The sequence below is a fragment of the Oncorhynchus mykiss genome, chromosome 16, assembly GCF_013265735.2.
Source record: "Oncorhynchus mykiss isolate Arlee chromosome 16, USDA_OmykA_1.1, whole genome shotgun sequence".
Lineage (NCBI taxonomy): Eukaryota > Metazoa > Chordata > Actinopteri > Salmoniformes > Salmonidae > Oncorhynchus > Oncorhynchus mykiss.
Genome location: NC_048580.1, coordinates 2,745,866 through 2,759,103, shown reverse-complemented (window position 1 = coordinate 2,759,103; position 13,238 = coordinate 2,745,866). Strand labels below are relative to the sequence as shown.

General features: G+C 43.5%; 1 protein-coding gene across 1 annotated transcript in view; it reads left to right on the top strand.

Annotated features, from left to right (window-relative positions):
- The window catches only part of LOC110492799 (visual pigment-like receptor peropsin), a 33,704-nt gene extending 22,374 nt beyond the window's left edge, over positions 1-11,330 (top strand). Inside the window, exons 4-6 of the mRNA XM_036945863.1 lie at positions 4,226-4,330; positions 6,381-6,604; positions 10,442-11,330. Of these exons, the coding sequence (XP_036801758.1) occupies positions 4,226-4,330; positions 6,381-6,604; positions 10,442-10,981 (869 nt within the window). The 3' untranslated portion in view covers positions 10,982-11,330. The remainder of the gene's footprint in view (positions 1-4,225; positions 4,331-6,380; positions 6,605-10,441) is intronic.
- Positions 11,331-13,238: the final 1,908 nt, after the last annotated feature.

Below are 13,238 nucleotides of genomic sequence, written 5' to 3'. Positions count from 1 at the left end.
GGGGGGGGGGTACACGGCCTTGACCATAATCAAAGTAAAATCTATTGGGAGATAATACAGCATTTGATTGTGAGCTATTCTAGGTCGGGGGAACAAAGGACTTGAGTTCCTGTATGTTATCACAATTACACCATGAGTCGTTAATCATGAAACATGCAGTTGAAGTCGCAAGTTTACATACGCAGCCAAATACATTTAAACTCAGTTTCTCACAATTCCTGACATTTAATCCCAGTAAAAATTCCCTGTTTTAGGTCAGTTAGGATCACCACTTTATTTTAAGAATGTGAAATGTCAGAGTAATAGTACAGAGAATGATTTATTTCAGCTTTTATTTCTTTCAGCTTTTATTTCTTTCATCACATTCCCAGTGGGTCAGAAGTTTACATACCCTCAATTAGTATTTGGTAGCATTGCCTTTAAATTGTTTAACTTGGGTGAAACGTTTCGGGTAGCCTAAACAATTGTTGGAAAGATTACTTGTGTCATGCACAAAGTAGATGTCCTAACAGACTTGTCAAAACTATAGTTTGTTAACAAGGAATGTGTGGAGTGGTTGAAAAACTTGTTTTAATGGCTCCAACTTAAGTGTATGTAAACTTCCGACTTCAACTGTACACCCCCACCCTTCTTCTTCTTCCGGAGAGATGTTTATTCCTGTCGGAGCGATCAACTGAGAATCCAGTTGGACCGACTCCAACAGTATATCCCAGAGAAAGACATGTTTCCGTGAAACAAAGTATGTTACAATCCCTGATGTCTCTCTGGAAAGAAGTTAGGGTGCGGTCCATAGGGCCTGGTCAAACGTAGTGCACTAAATAGGGTACATGGTCTCAGCCCTGGTCAAAAGTAGTGCACTAAATAGGGAACATGGTGTCAATTGGGGAGTCACATTCCAGTAGGTCTTATCTGACAAGAGAAGAAAGAGCGTGATATATGTTGTTCTCGCTGTTAATGGGCTGTCATTACTGGCTGGATTTATGGAAGGAGATTACTGTTTGATTAATGATAACTATTATAGTACATTCTCTACACCAGACCTGACAATTAACTTAATTTGAGGTGAGGTTGAGGTGAGGAATGTCTTAACTAGGTAATAATAGAATAACTGCTTCTGTTAACTTCTGTTGTTATCACTCTATGGTGGGTTGATTGCTCCGAAGGGGAGGTTTTTACAGGAGGAGAGGTTTTACAGGAGGAGAAGTTTTACAGGAGGGGAAGTTTTACAGGAGGGGAAGTTTTACAGGAGGGGAAGTTTTACAGGAGGAGAGGTTTTACAGGAGGGGAGGTTTACATGACGAGAAGTTTTACAGGAGGAGAGGTTTTACAGGAGGGGAGGTTTTACGGGAGGGGAGGTTTTACAGGAGGGGAGGTTTACAGGAGGGGGGGTTTTACAGTATGTTTTTGAGATTATTCCAAAAGAAATACAAAATGGCTGACATCTTGGGTAGAGTAGTCTATTCATCAATCAATTGTATACAATTGAATACATTCTGGGTTGTTTTTTTAGTTCATCAGTTGACTGGATCTTGTACTGTATGTGTCAGTATTTGATTGTGTGCTAAACGTCTTTCATAAGTCACATTGAAATGATTTGAAATTGATCGTTCAGATTGGCCTCCAATACCTTCAATTAGACTATTGTGTTACATCATTTACTGAGGCACTAAAAAGCAAATCACCTCATATAGGATTCACACAGCATGTCCTGTAATCAGATATAAGTGACTGATTTAATCTTGTTGGTCATTGGAAGCACACCAATCACAACAATCGATTCATTCTCTTCTCACTGAATACAAACCTATATGTACTTTGTCAAGAAAGGTTATTTTCAGTGGGAGTAATTTACAAGTGCTTGCCGGGTGGCGCCTGAAAAAAAGAGACTCATTGTTCATAAAATGTCACAGTCTGACATTCATAACTGGGGTGGAAAGAATTCAGGACTTTAACGTGCCAGCTTCCCTCCAACTTTTCCTGTCGCGTGTTTGCAGAGGAATATCATTTGGAAATCAGAGCCCTTTTAGAGAGGGTGACACACTGATCTAGGATCAAGGACTACACAGAAAAACAAATGGTTCCATATTGCACCAGATAAGGGTTGTTTGGCTTGTAACCATAGCAGATCACCTTTTTTTGAAGGTTATATGAAGAATCATGCTCATGAGGTTCTAATTGGAACCTGTATGGTGCTATAAAGAACTTTCTTAAGGTTCCTCTAAAGAACTATTAAAAAAGGTTCTGTATAGCAACAAAAAGTGTTCCGCTATGGTTACAATCCTTTTGGGGCTATTTAGAACCCTTTTTAATGATTCTTTATAGAACCTTTATGGAGAATGGTACTATAAAAAACCTTTCTCAATCGCAAAGTTTCTACACACAATCTTTTGAAGAACAATACAGGCTTTTTTGAAATTCAATGTTAGCCATATTATTTTGTAAAAATTCCATAGGTGTTAATAGTGTGTTAATTGATAAATTGAATCAGGTGTGCTAACTAGTGATGTCATGTTTGATCCCGGAGCTCCGGGTGATGCATCAAAATCGCTAAGCAGTGAGGGCAATGTTGAGGGTGACTGCAGGGATAAAGGGAAATGTTGAGGGTGACTGCAGGATTAAAGGGAAATGTTGAGGGTGACTGCAGGATCAAAGGGAAATGTTGAGGGTGACTGCAGGATTAAAGGGAAATGTTGAGGGTGACTGCAGGATTAAAGGGACATGTTGAGGGTGACTGCAGGGATAAAGGGAAATGTTGAGGGTGACTGCAGGATTATAGGGAAATGTTGAGGGTGACTGCAGGATTATAGGGAAATGTTGAGGGTGACTGCAGAAATAAAGGGAAATGTTGAGGGTGACTGCAGGATTAATGGGAAATGTTGAGGGTGACTGCACGATTAAAGGGAAATGTTGAGGGTGACTGCAGGGTTATAGGGAAATGTTGAGGGTGACTGCAGGATTATAGGGAAATGTTGAGGGTGACTGCAGGATTATAGGGAAATGTTGAGGGTGACTGCAGGATTATAGGGAAATATTGAGGGTGACTGCAGGATTATAGGGAAATGTTGAGGGTGACTGCAGGAATAAAGGGAAATGTTGAGGGTGACTGCACGATTATAGGCGATGTTGAGGGTGACTGCAGGATTAAAGGGAAATGTTGAGGGTGACTGCAGGATTAAAGGGAAATGTTGAGGGTGACTGCAGGATTATAGGGAAATGTTGAGGGTGACTGCAGGAATAAAGGGAAATGTTGAGGGTGACTGCACGATTATAGGCGATGTTGAGGGTGACTGCAGGATTAAAGGGAAATGTTGAGGGTGACTGCAGGATTAAAGGGAAATGTTGAGGGTGACTGCAGGATTATAGGGAAATGTTGAGGGTGACTGCACGATTATAGGCGATGTTGAGGGTGACTGCAGGATTATAGGGAAATGTTGAGGGTGACTGCAGGATTATAGGGAAATGTTGAGGGTGACTGCAGGATTATAGGGAAATGTTGAGGGTGACTGCACGATTATAGACGATGTTGAGGGTGACTGCAGGATTATAGACGATGTTGAGGGTGACTGCAGGATTATAGGGAAATGTTGAGGGTGACTGCAGGATTATAGGGAAATGTTGAGGGTGACTGCAGGATTATAGGGAAATGTTGAGGGTGACTGCAGGATTATAGGGAAATGTTGAGGGTGACTGCAGGATTATAGGGAAATTTTGAGGGTGACTGCAGGATTATAGGGAAATGTTGAGGGTGACTGCAGGATTATAGGGAAATGTTGAGGCTGACTGCAGGATTATAGGGAAATGTTGAGGGTGACTGCACGATTATAGGGAAATGTTGAGGGTGACTGCACGATTATAGGGAAATGTTGAGGGTGACTGCACGATTATAGGGAAATGTTGAGGGTGACTGCACGATTATAGGGAAATGTTGAGGGTGACTGCAGGATTAAAGGGAAATGTTGATTATCGTTTTTTACACACTGTGCCTCAAACCATGTTATATCAATCAATCACATTAATTTATAAAGCCCTTTTTACATCAACCGATGTCACAAAGTGGCTTGACTGGAACACACACTCATTGCCTCTGTGTGTGTGTGTGTGTGTGTGTGTGTGTGTGTGTGTGTGTGTGTGTGTGTGTGTGTGTGTGTGTGTGTGTGTGTGTGTGTGTGTGTGTGTGTGTGTGTGTGTGTGTGTGTGTGTGTGTGTGTGTGTGTCCTGTTTCCAGCCTACTGCGTCAGTTTAAGCACCATCTGCATCTCTCTAATGTTCATCTGGGTTGGAGCTTTGTTCTGGTCTGTCGCTCCACTGCTGGGCTGGGGCAGCTACACAGGTTAGTGTCTCCCTCCCTCCCTCCCTCGATCCATCCATACATCCATCCATCCATACATCCATCCATCCATCCATCCCTCCATTCATCCATCCATCCATCCACCCACCCATCCATCCATCCCTCCATCCATCCATCCCTCCATCCATCCCTCCATCCATCCATCCATCCATCCATCCATACATCCATTTATCTCTCTATATATCCATCCATCCATCCATTCATCCATCCATTTATCCCTCTATATATCCATCCATCCATCCATCCATTTATCCCTCTATATATCCATGTATTCATCCCTCTATATATCCATTCATCCATTCATCCCTCTATATATCCATCCATCCATCCATTTATCCCTCTATATATCCATCCATCCATCCATCCATCCATTTATCCCTCTATATATCCATGTATTCATCCCTCCATCCATCCATTTATCCATCTATATATCCATGTATTCATCCATCCATCCATCCGTTCATCCATTCATGCATGCGACCATCCATCCATCCATTTATCCATCTATAAATCCATGTATTCATCAATCCATCCATCCGTTCATCCATCCATCCATTTATCCATCTATTTATCCATGTATTCATCCATCCATCCGTTCATCCATTCATGCATGCAACCATCCATCCATCTATATATCCATGTATTCATCCATCCATCCATCCGTTCATCCATTCATATTCATGGGTGTGACCACCTCTCGAAACACCGCTCTAACCCATCCATTTATTCCTCTATATATATCCATCCATCCATCCATCCATTTATCCCTCTATATATATCCATCCATGTATCCCTCTATATATATCCATCCATTTATCCCTCTATATATATCCATCCATTTATCCCTCTATATATCCATGTATTCATCCATCCATCCATCCATCCATTTATCCCTCTATATATCCATCCATCCATCCATCCATCCATTTATCCCTCTATATATCCATTCATCCATTTATCCCTCTATATATCCATTCATCCATTTATCCCTCTATATATCCATTCATCCATTTATCCCTCTATATATCCATGTATTCATCCATCCATCCATTCATCCATTCATCCATCCATTCATCCATCCATTTATCCCTCTATATATCCATTCATCCATTTATCCCTCTATATATCCATGTATTCATCCATCCATCCATTCATCCATTCATCCATCCATCCATCCATTTATCCCTCTATATATCCATGTATTCATCCATCCATCCATCCCTCCATTTATCCCTCTATATATCCATGTATTCATCCATCCATCCATCCCTCCATTTATCCCTCTATATATCCATGTATTCATCCATCCATCCATCCATCCATTTATCCCTCTATATATCCATGTATTCATCCATCCATCCATTTATCCCTCTATATATCCATTCATCCATTTATCCCTCTATATATCCATCTATCCATTTATCCCTCTATATATCCATCCATCCATCCATCCATTTATCCCTCTATATATCCATCCATCCATCCATCCATTCATCCATTTATCCCTCTATATATCCATCCATCCATTCATCCATCCATTTATCCCTCTATATATCCATCCATCCATCCATCCATTCATCCATCCATTTATCCCTCTATATATTCATCCATCCATCCATCCGTTCATCCATCTATCCCTCTATATATCCATCCATCCATTTATCCCTCTATATATCCACCCATCCATCCATCTATCCATTTATCCCTCTATATATCCATCCATCCATCCATTTATCCATCCATTCATCCCTCTATATATCCATCCATCCATCCATTTATCCCTCTATATATTCCTCTATATATCCATCCATCCATCAATTTATCCCTCTATATATCCATGTATTCATCCATCCATCCATTCATCCATCCATCCATCCATTTATCCCTCTATAGATCCATCCATCCATCCATCCGTTCATCCATCCATTCATGCAACCACCCACCCATCCATCCATCCGTTCATCCATCCATTCATGCGACCACCTCTCGAAACACCGCTCTAACCCATTCCTCCCCATATCTCCACCTCCAGACTGCGGGTACGGGACCTGTGAGGTGGACTGGTCCAAGGCTAACTACTCCACCATCTACAAGTCCTACATCATGTCCATCCTTATCTCCTGCTTCTTCGTCCCGGTCATGGTCATGGTGTTCTCCTATGTAGCCATCATCCATACAGTGGTGAGCAGCAACGCCATGTCTGCTGATGGATACCTCTCAGCCAGACAGAGGAAGGTGGAACGAGACGTCACGAAGGTGAGCCAATTAACCAACCAATCAATCAATCAATTCAATCAATAACATTTAGTTAGAAGACCTATTTACATCAACAGAACAGAAACAGGGAGGGATTTTTTTTAAATAACCCAGCCAAGATCGCAAAAGGTTCATCAGAAGCACAGTGGACAGTAAACGTTCAAATAAAATAAAAAATGACAAATATTTGTCACCTGCTTTGTAAACAGCACGTGTAGACTAACAGTGAAATGCTGACTTACGGGGCCCTTCACAACGACACGGAGAGAAAGAAAATAGAAAAATAATAACACAAGGAATAAATACACAATGAGTAATGATAACTAGGTTATGTACACAGAGTACCAGTACTGAGTAATGATAACTTGACAATATACACAGGGTACCAGTACTGAGTAATGATAACTTGACTATATACACAGGGTACCAGTACTGAGTAATGATAACTAGGTTATATACACGGGGTACCAGTACTGAGTAATGATAACTAGGTTATATACACGGGGTACCAGTACTGAGTAATGATAACTAGGTTATATACACGGGGTACCAGTACTGAGTAATGATAACTAGGTTATATACACAGAGTACCAGTACCCAGTCCATGTGCAGGGGTACGAGGTAATTAAGGTAGATACGTATGTACATAAAGGCAAGGGTAAAGTGACTAAGCAATATGATAGATAATACGCAGTAGCAGAAGTGAATGTGATGAGTCAAAAGAGATGTGCAAAACGGTGTCAATGCAGATCGTCCGGGTAGCTATTTGGTCAACTATTTAGCAGCCTTATGGCTTGAGGGTAGAAGCTGTTCAGGGTCCTGTTGGTTCCAGACATGGTGCATCGGTACCGCTTGCCGTGCGGTAGCAGAGAGAACAGTCTCTGACTTGGGTGGCTGGAGTTCTTGACAATTTTTAAGGCCTTCCTTTGACACCGCCTGGTATAGTGATGTAATGGGCCATATGCACTACCCTCTGTATCATCTTGCTGTTGGATGCAAAGCAGTTGCCATACCATGCGCTGATGCAGCCAGTCAAGATGCTCTCAATGGTGCAGCTGTAGAATTTTTTGAAGAGCTGAGGGCCCATGCCAAATCTTTTCAGCATCATGAGGGGGAAGAGGCTTTTGTCGTGCCTTTTTAAGGATTGTGTTGGTGTATGTGGACCACCCTAATTCCTTAGTGATATGGACATCGACGTTGAGGGAGAGGTTGTTGTCCTGGCACCACATTGCCAGGTCACTGAACTCCTCCCTATAGGCTGTCTCATCGTCGTCAGTGATCAGGCCTACCACCGTGGTGTCGTCAGCAAACTTAACGATGGTGTTGGAGTCGTGCTCAGCCACACAGTCATGGGTGAACAGGGAGTATAGGAGTGGACTCAGCATGCACCCTTGAGGGGCCCCAGTTTTGAGAGTCAGCATGGTGGATGTGTTGTTGCCTATCCTCACCGCCTGGGGGCGGCCCGTCAGGATGTCCAGAATCCAGTTGCAGAGGGCGGTGTTCAGTTAAAGGTTCCTGAGCTTAGTGATGAGCTATGAGGGCTCTAAAGCTGTTGAACGCTGAGCTGTAGCCAATGAACAGCATTCTCATATAGGTGTTCCTTTTGTCCAGGTAGGAAAGGGCAGTGTTGAGTGCAATAGAGATTGCGTCATCTGTGGATCTGTTTGGGCGGTATGCAAATTGGAGTGGGTCTAGGGTTTCTGGGATAATGGAGTGGATGTGAGCCATGAACAGCTTTTTAAAGCATTTCATGGCTACAGATGTGAGTGCTATGTGACGATAGTCATTTAGACAGATTAGCTTGGCACAGGGACTATGGTGGTCTGTTGAAACATGTTGGTATTACAGACTGAGTCAGGGAGAGGTTGAAAAGGTTAGTGAGGACATTTGCCAGCTGGTCAGCACATCCTATGTGTACTGGTATTTCGTCTGGCATTCCGGCCTTGTGAATGTTAACCTGTTTAAAGATCTTACTCACATTGGCTACAAAAAATGAGATCACACAGTCGTCTGGAATGGCTGGTGCTCTCATGCATTGTTCAGTGTTACTTGCCTTGAGGCGAGCATTGATGGCATTTCAATCTTGGTAGGCTTACATCACTGGGCAACTAGCAGCTGCAATTCCCTTTGGAATCCGTGATAGTTTGCAAGCCCTGCCACATCCAACGAGCGTCAGAGCCGGTGTTGTAGGATTCGATCTTAGTCCTTTATCGGCACTTTGCCTGTTTGATGTCTCTTTGGAGGTCATAGCAGGATTTCTTGTAAGCGTCCAGATTAGTGTTCCGCTCCTTGAAAGCGACAGCTCTATCCTTAAATTCAGTGCGGATGTTGCCTGTAATACATGGCTTCTGGTTGGTATATGTATGTACTGTCACTGTGGGGACAAAGTCGTCGATGCATTTATTAATGACGCTGGTGACTGATGTGGTAAACTCATCAATGTTATCGGGTGAATCCCAAAACATATTCCAGTCTGTGCTAGCCAAACAGTCCTGTAGCTAGCCAAACAGTCCTGTAGCTAGCCTAACAGTCCTGTAGCTAGCCAAACAGTCCTTTAGCTAGCCAAACAGTCCTGTAGCTAGCCAAACAGTCCTTTAGCTAGCCAAACAGTCCTGTAGCTAGCAAAACAGTCCTGTAGCTAGCCAAACAGTCCTGTAGCTAGCCAAACAGTCCTGTAGCTAGCCCAAACAGTCCTGTAGCTAGCCAAACAGTCCTGTAGCTAACTAAACAGTCCTGTAGCTAGCCAAACAGTCCTGTAGCTAGCCAAACAGTCCTGTAGCTAGCCAAACAGTCCTGTAGCTAGCCAAACAGTCCTGTAGCTAGCCAAACAGTCCTGTAGCTAGCCAAACAGTCCTGTAGCTAGCCAAACAGTCCTGTAGCTAGCCAAACAGTCCTGTAGCTAGCCAAACAGTCCTGTAGCTAGCCAAACAGTCCTGCATCTAGCCAAACAGTCCTGTAGCTAGCCAAACAGTCCTGTAGCTAGCCAAACAGTCCTGTAGCTAGCCAAACAGTCCTGTAGCTAGCCAAACAGTCCTGTAGCTAGCCAAACAGTCCTGTAGCTAGCCAAACAGTCCTGTAGCTAGCCAAACAGTCCTTTAGCTAGCCAAACAGTCCTGTAGCTAGCCAAACAGTCCTGTATCTAGCCAAACAGTCCTTTAGCTAGCCAAACAGTCCTGTAGCTAGCCAAACAGTCCTTTAGCTAGCCAAACAGTCCTGTAGCTAGCAAAACAGTCCTGTAGCTAGCCAAACAGTCCTGTAGCTAGCCAAACAGTCCTGTAGCTAGCCCAAACAGTCCTGTAGCTAGCCAAACAGTCCTGTAGCTAACTAAACAGTCCTGTAGCTAGCCAAACAGTCCTGTAGCTAGCCAAACAGTCCTGTAGCTAGCCAAACAGTCCTTTAGCTAGCCAAACAGTCCTGTAGCTAGCCAAACAGTCCTTTAGCTAGCCAAACAGTCCTGTAGCTAGCCAAACAGTCCTGTAGCTAGCCAAACAGTCCTGTAGCTAGCCAAACAGTCCTGTAGCTAGCCAAACAGTCCTTTAGCTAGCCAAACAGTCCTGTAGCTAGCCAAACAGTCCTGTAGCTAGCCAAACAGTCCTGTAGCTAGCCAAACAGTCCTGTAGCTAGCCAAACAGTCCTTTAGCTAGCCAAACAGTCCTGTAGCTAGCCAAACAGTCCTGTATCTAGCCAAACAGTCCTGTAGCTAGCCAAACAGTCCTGTAGCTAGCCAAACAGTCCTTTAGCTAGCCAAACAGTCCTATAGCTGGCCAAACAGTCCTGTAGCTAGCCAAACAGTCCTGTAGCTTTTTTAATCTCTCCTCTCTGTCACTTCTCCTTCAGGTCTCCATAGTGATCTGCACAGCCTTCATCATGGCATGGTCTCCCTATGCTGTGGTCTCCATGTGGTCTGCCTGTGGTTACCACGTCCCCAACATGACTTTAATCTTCACCCGTCTCTTCGCTAAATCCGCCTCCTTCTACAACCCCCTCATCTACTTCGGAATGAGTTCTAAGTTCCGTAAGGAAGTCTTTGTGCTGTTGCCGTGTTACGGTGGCTCCGCCCACAAGGAGGTGGTCCGCCTCAAGAACTTCCAGGAGCTTGACGAGCTGAAGCTGAAAGGCCATCCCGAGGCCACGACCCTTCCTGTGATTCCTGTGATCTCACTTCCTCTGCAGTCAAGAGAGGCGAAATATAGTGAAGAAGAGATGTCGCAGACAGAGGGTCCCGTGGCTCAGGATTCAGACTCAGGGGTGAATAGTCCATCCCACACGCCGCCTACTGTCAGTCAGGAGTCACTCTACTACATACCCAATGTACCCCTTACCCCCTTACCCAGCATGCACTCTGAGATGCCAGAGTACGAGAGTGAAAGACTCTAAAAATCTCTAAATGTGTATCCAAAATGGCACCTTACACTATTAGAGAGAAAGGTGCTATCTAGAACCTAAAATGTTTCTACGTGGAAAAGATATGCGTTCTCCAATGAGGACAGAACCCTTTCACAACCTTTTTTTCTAACAGTGTACGCGTTCAAAATAGAACCCTGTTCTCTACATAGTGCACTACTTTTGACCAGGCCCTATGGTAGTACGTAGGGAATAGTGTGCCAGTACAGAGACTAGGGTGTCACTACAGAGAATAGGGTGTCCCTGTATAGGGAATAAGGTGTCACTATGTAGGGAATAGAGTGTCACTATGTAGGGAATAAGGTGTCACTATGTAGGGAATAGAGTGTCACTATGTAGGGAATAGAGTGTCACTATGTAGGGAATAGGGTGTCCCTATATAGGGAATAGGGTGTCCCTATATAGGGAATAGGGTGTCCCTATATAGGGAATAAGGTGTCACTATATAGGGAATAGGGTGTCCCTATATAGGGAATAGGGTGTCCCTATGTAGGGAATAGAGTGTCACTATGTAGGGAATAGGGTGCCACTACAGAGAATAGGGTGTCCCTATATAGGGAATAAGGTGTCCCTATATAGGGAATAGGGTGTCCCTATATAGGGAATAGGGTGTCCCTATATAGGGAATAGAGTGTCACTATGTAGGGAATAGGGTGTCACTATATAGGGAATAGAGTGTCACTATATAGGGAATAGATTGTCACTATGTAGGGAATAGGGTGTCACTATGTAGGTAATATGGTGTCACTATGTAGGGAATAGAGTGTCACTATGTAGGGAATAGAGTGTCACTATGTAGGGAATAGGGTGTCACTATGTAGGGTGTCACTATGTAGGGAATAGAGTGTCACTATGTAGGGAATAGAGTGTCACTATATAGGGAATAGAGTGTCACTATGTAGGGAATAGAGTGTCACTATGTAGGGAATATGGTGTCACTATGTAGGGAATAGAGTGTCATTATTTAGAGAATAGGGTGTCACTATGTAGGGAATAGGGTGTCACTATGTAGGGACTAGAGTGTCACTATATAGGTAATAGGGTGTCACTATGTAGGGAATAGGGTGTCACTATGTAGGGTGTCACTATGTAGGGTGTCACTATGTAGGGAATAGGGTGTCACTATGTAGGGTGTCACTATGTAGGGAATAGGGTGTCACTATGTAGGGTGTCACTATGTAGGGTGTCACTATATAGGGAATAGGGTGTCACTATGTAGGGTGTCACTATGTAGGGTGTCACTATGTAGGGTGTCACTATGTAGGGTGTCACTATGTAGGGTGTCACTATGTAGGGAATAGGGTGTCACTATGTAGGGAATAGGGTGTCACTATGTAGGGTGTCACTATGTAGGGTGTCACTATGTAGGGTGTCACTATGTAGGGTGTCACTATGTAGGGTGTCACTATGTAGGGTGTCACTATGTGGGGAATATGGTGTCACTATGTAGGGAATAGGGTGTCACTATGTAGGGTGTCACTATGTAGGGTGTCACTATATAGGGAATAGGGTGTCACTATGTAGGGTGTCACTATATAGGGAATAGGGTGTCACTATGTAGGGTGTCACTATGTAGGGTGTCACTATGTAGGGTGTCACTATGTGGGGAATAGGGTGTCACTATGTAGGGAATAGGGTGTCACTATATAGGGAATAGGGTGTCACTATGTAGGGATTAGGGTGTCACTCTGTAGGGTGTCACTATATTGGGAATAGAGTGTCACTATATAGGGAATAGAGTGTCACTATGTAGGGAATCGAGTGTCACTATGTAGGAAATAGGGTGTCACTATATAGGGAATAGAGTGTCACTATATAGGGAATAGAGTGTCACTATGTAGGGAATAGGGTGTCACTATATAGGGAATAGAGTGTCACTATGTAGGGAATAGATTGTCACTATGTAGGGAATAGAGTGTCACTATGTAGGGAATGTGGTGTCACTATGTAGGGAATAGAGTGTCACTATGTAGGGAATAGAGTGTCACTATGTAGGGAATAGAGTGTCACTATGTAGGGAATAGAGTGTCACTATGTAGGGAATAGAGTGTCACTTTGTAGGGAATAGGGTGTCACTATGTAGGGAATAGAGTGTCACTATGTAGGGAATAGGGTGTCACTATGTAGGGAATAGGGTGTCACTATGTAGGGAATATGGTGTCACTATGTAGGGAATAGGGTGTCACTATGTAGGGAATAGGATGGCATTTCGGACTAAACTATGTTTTCT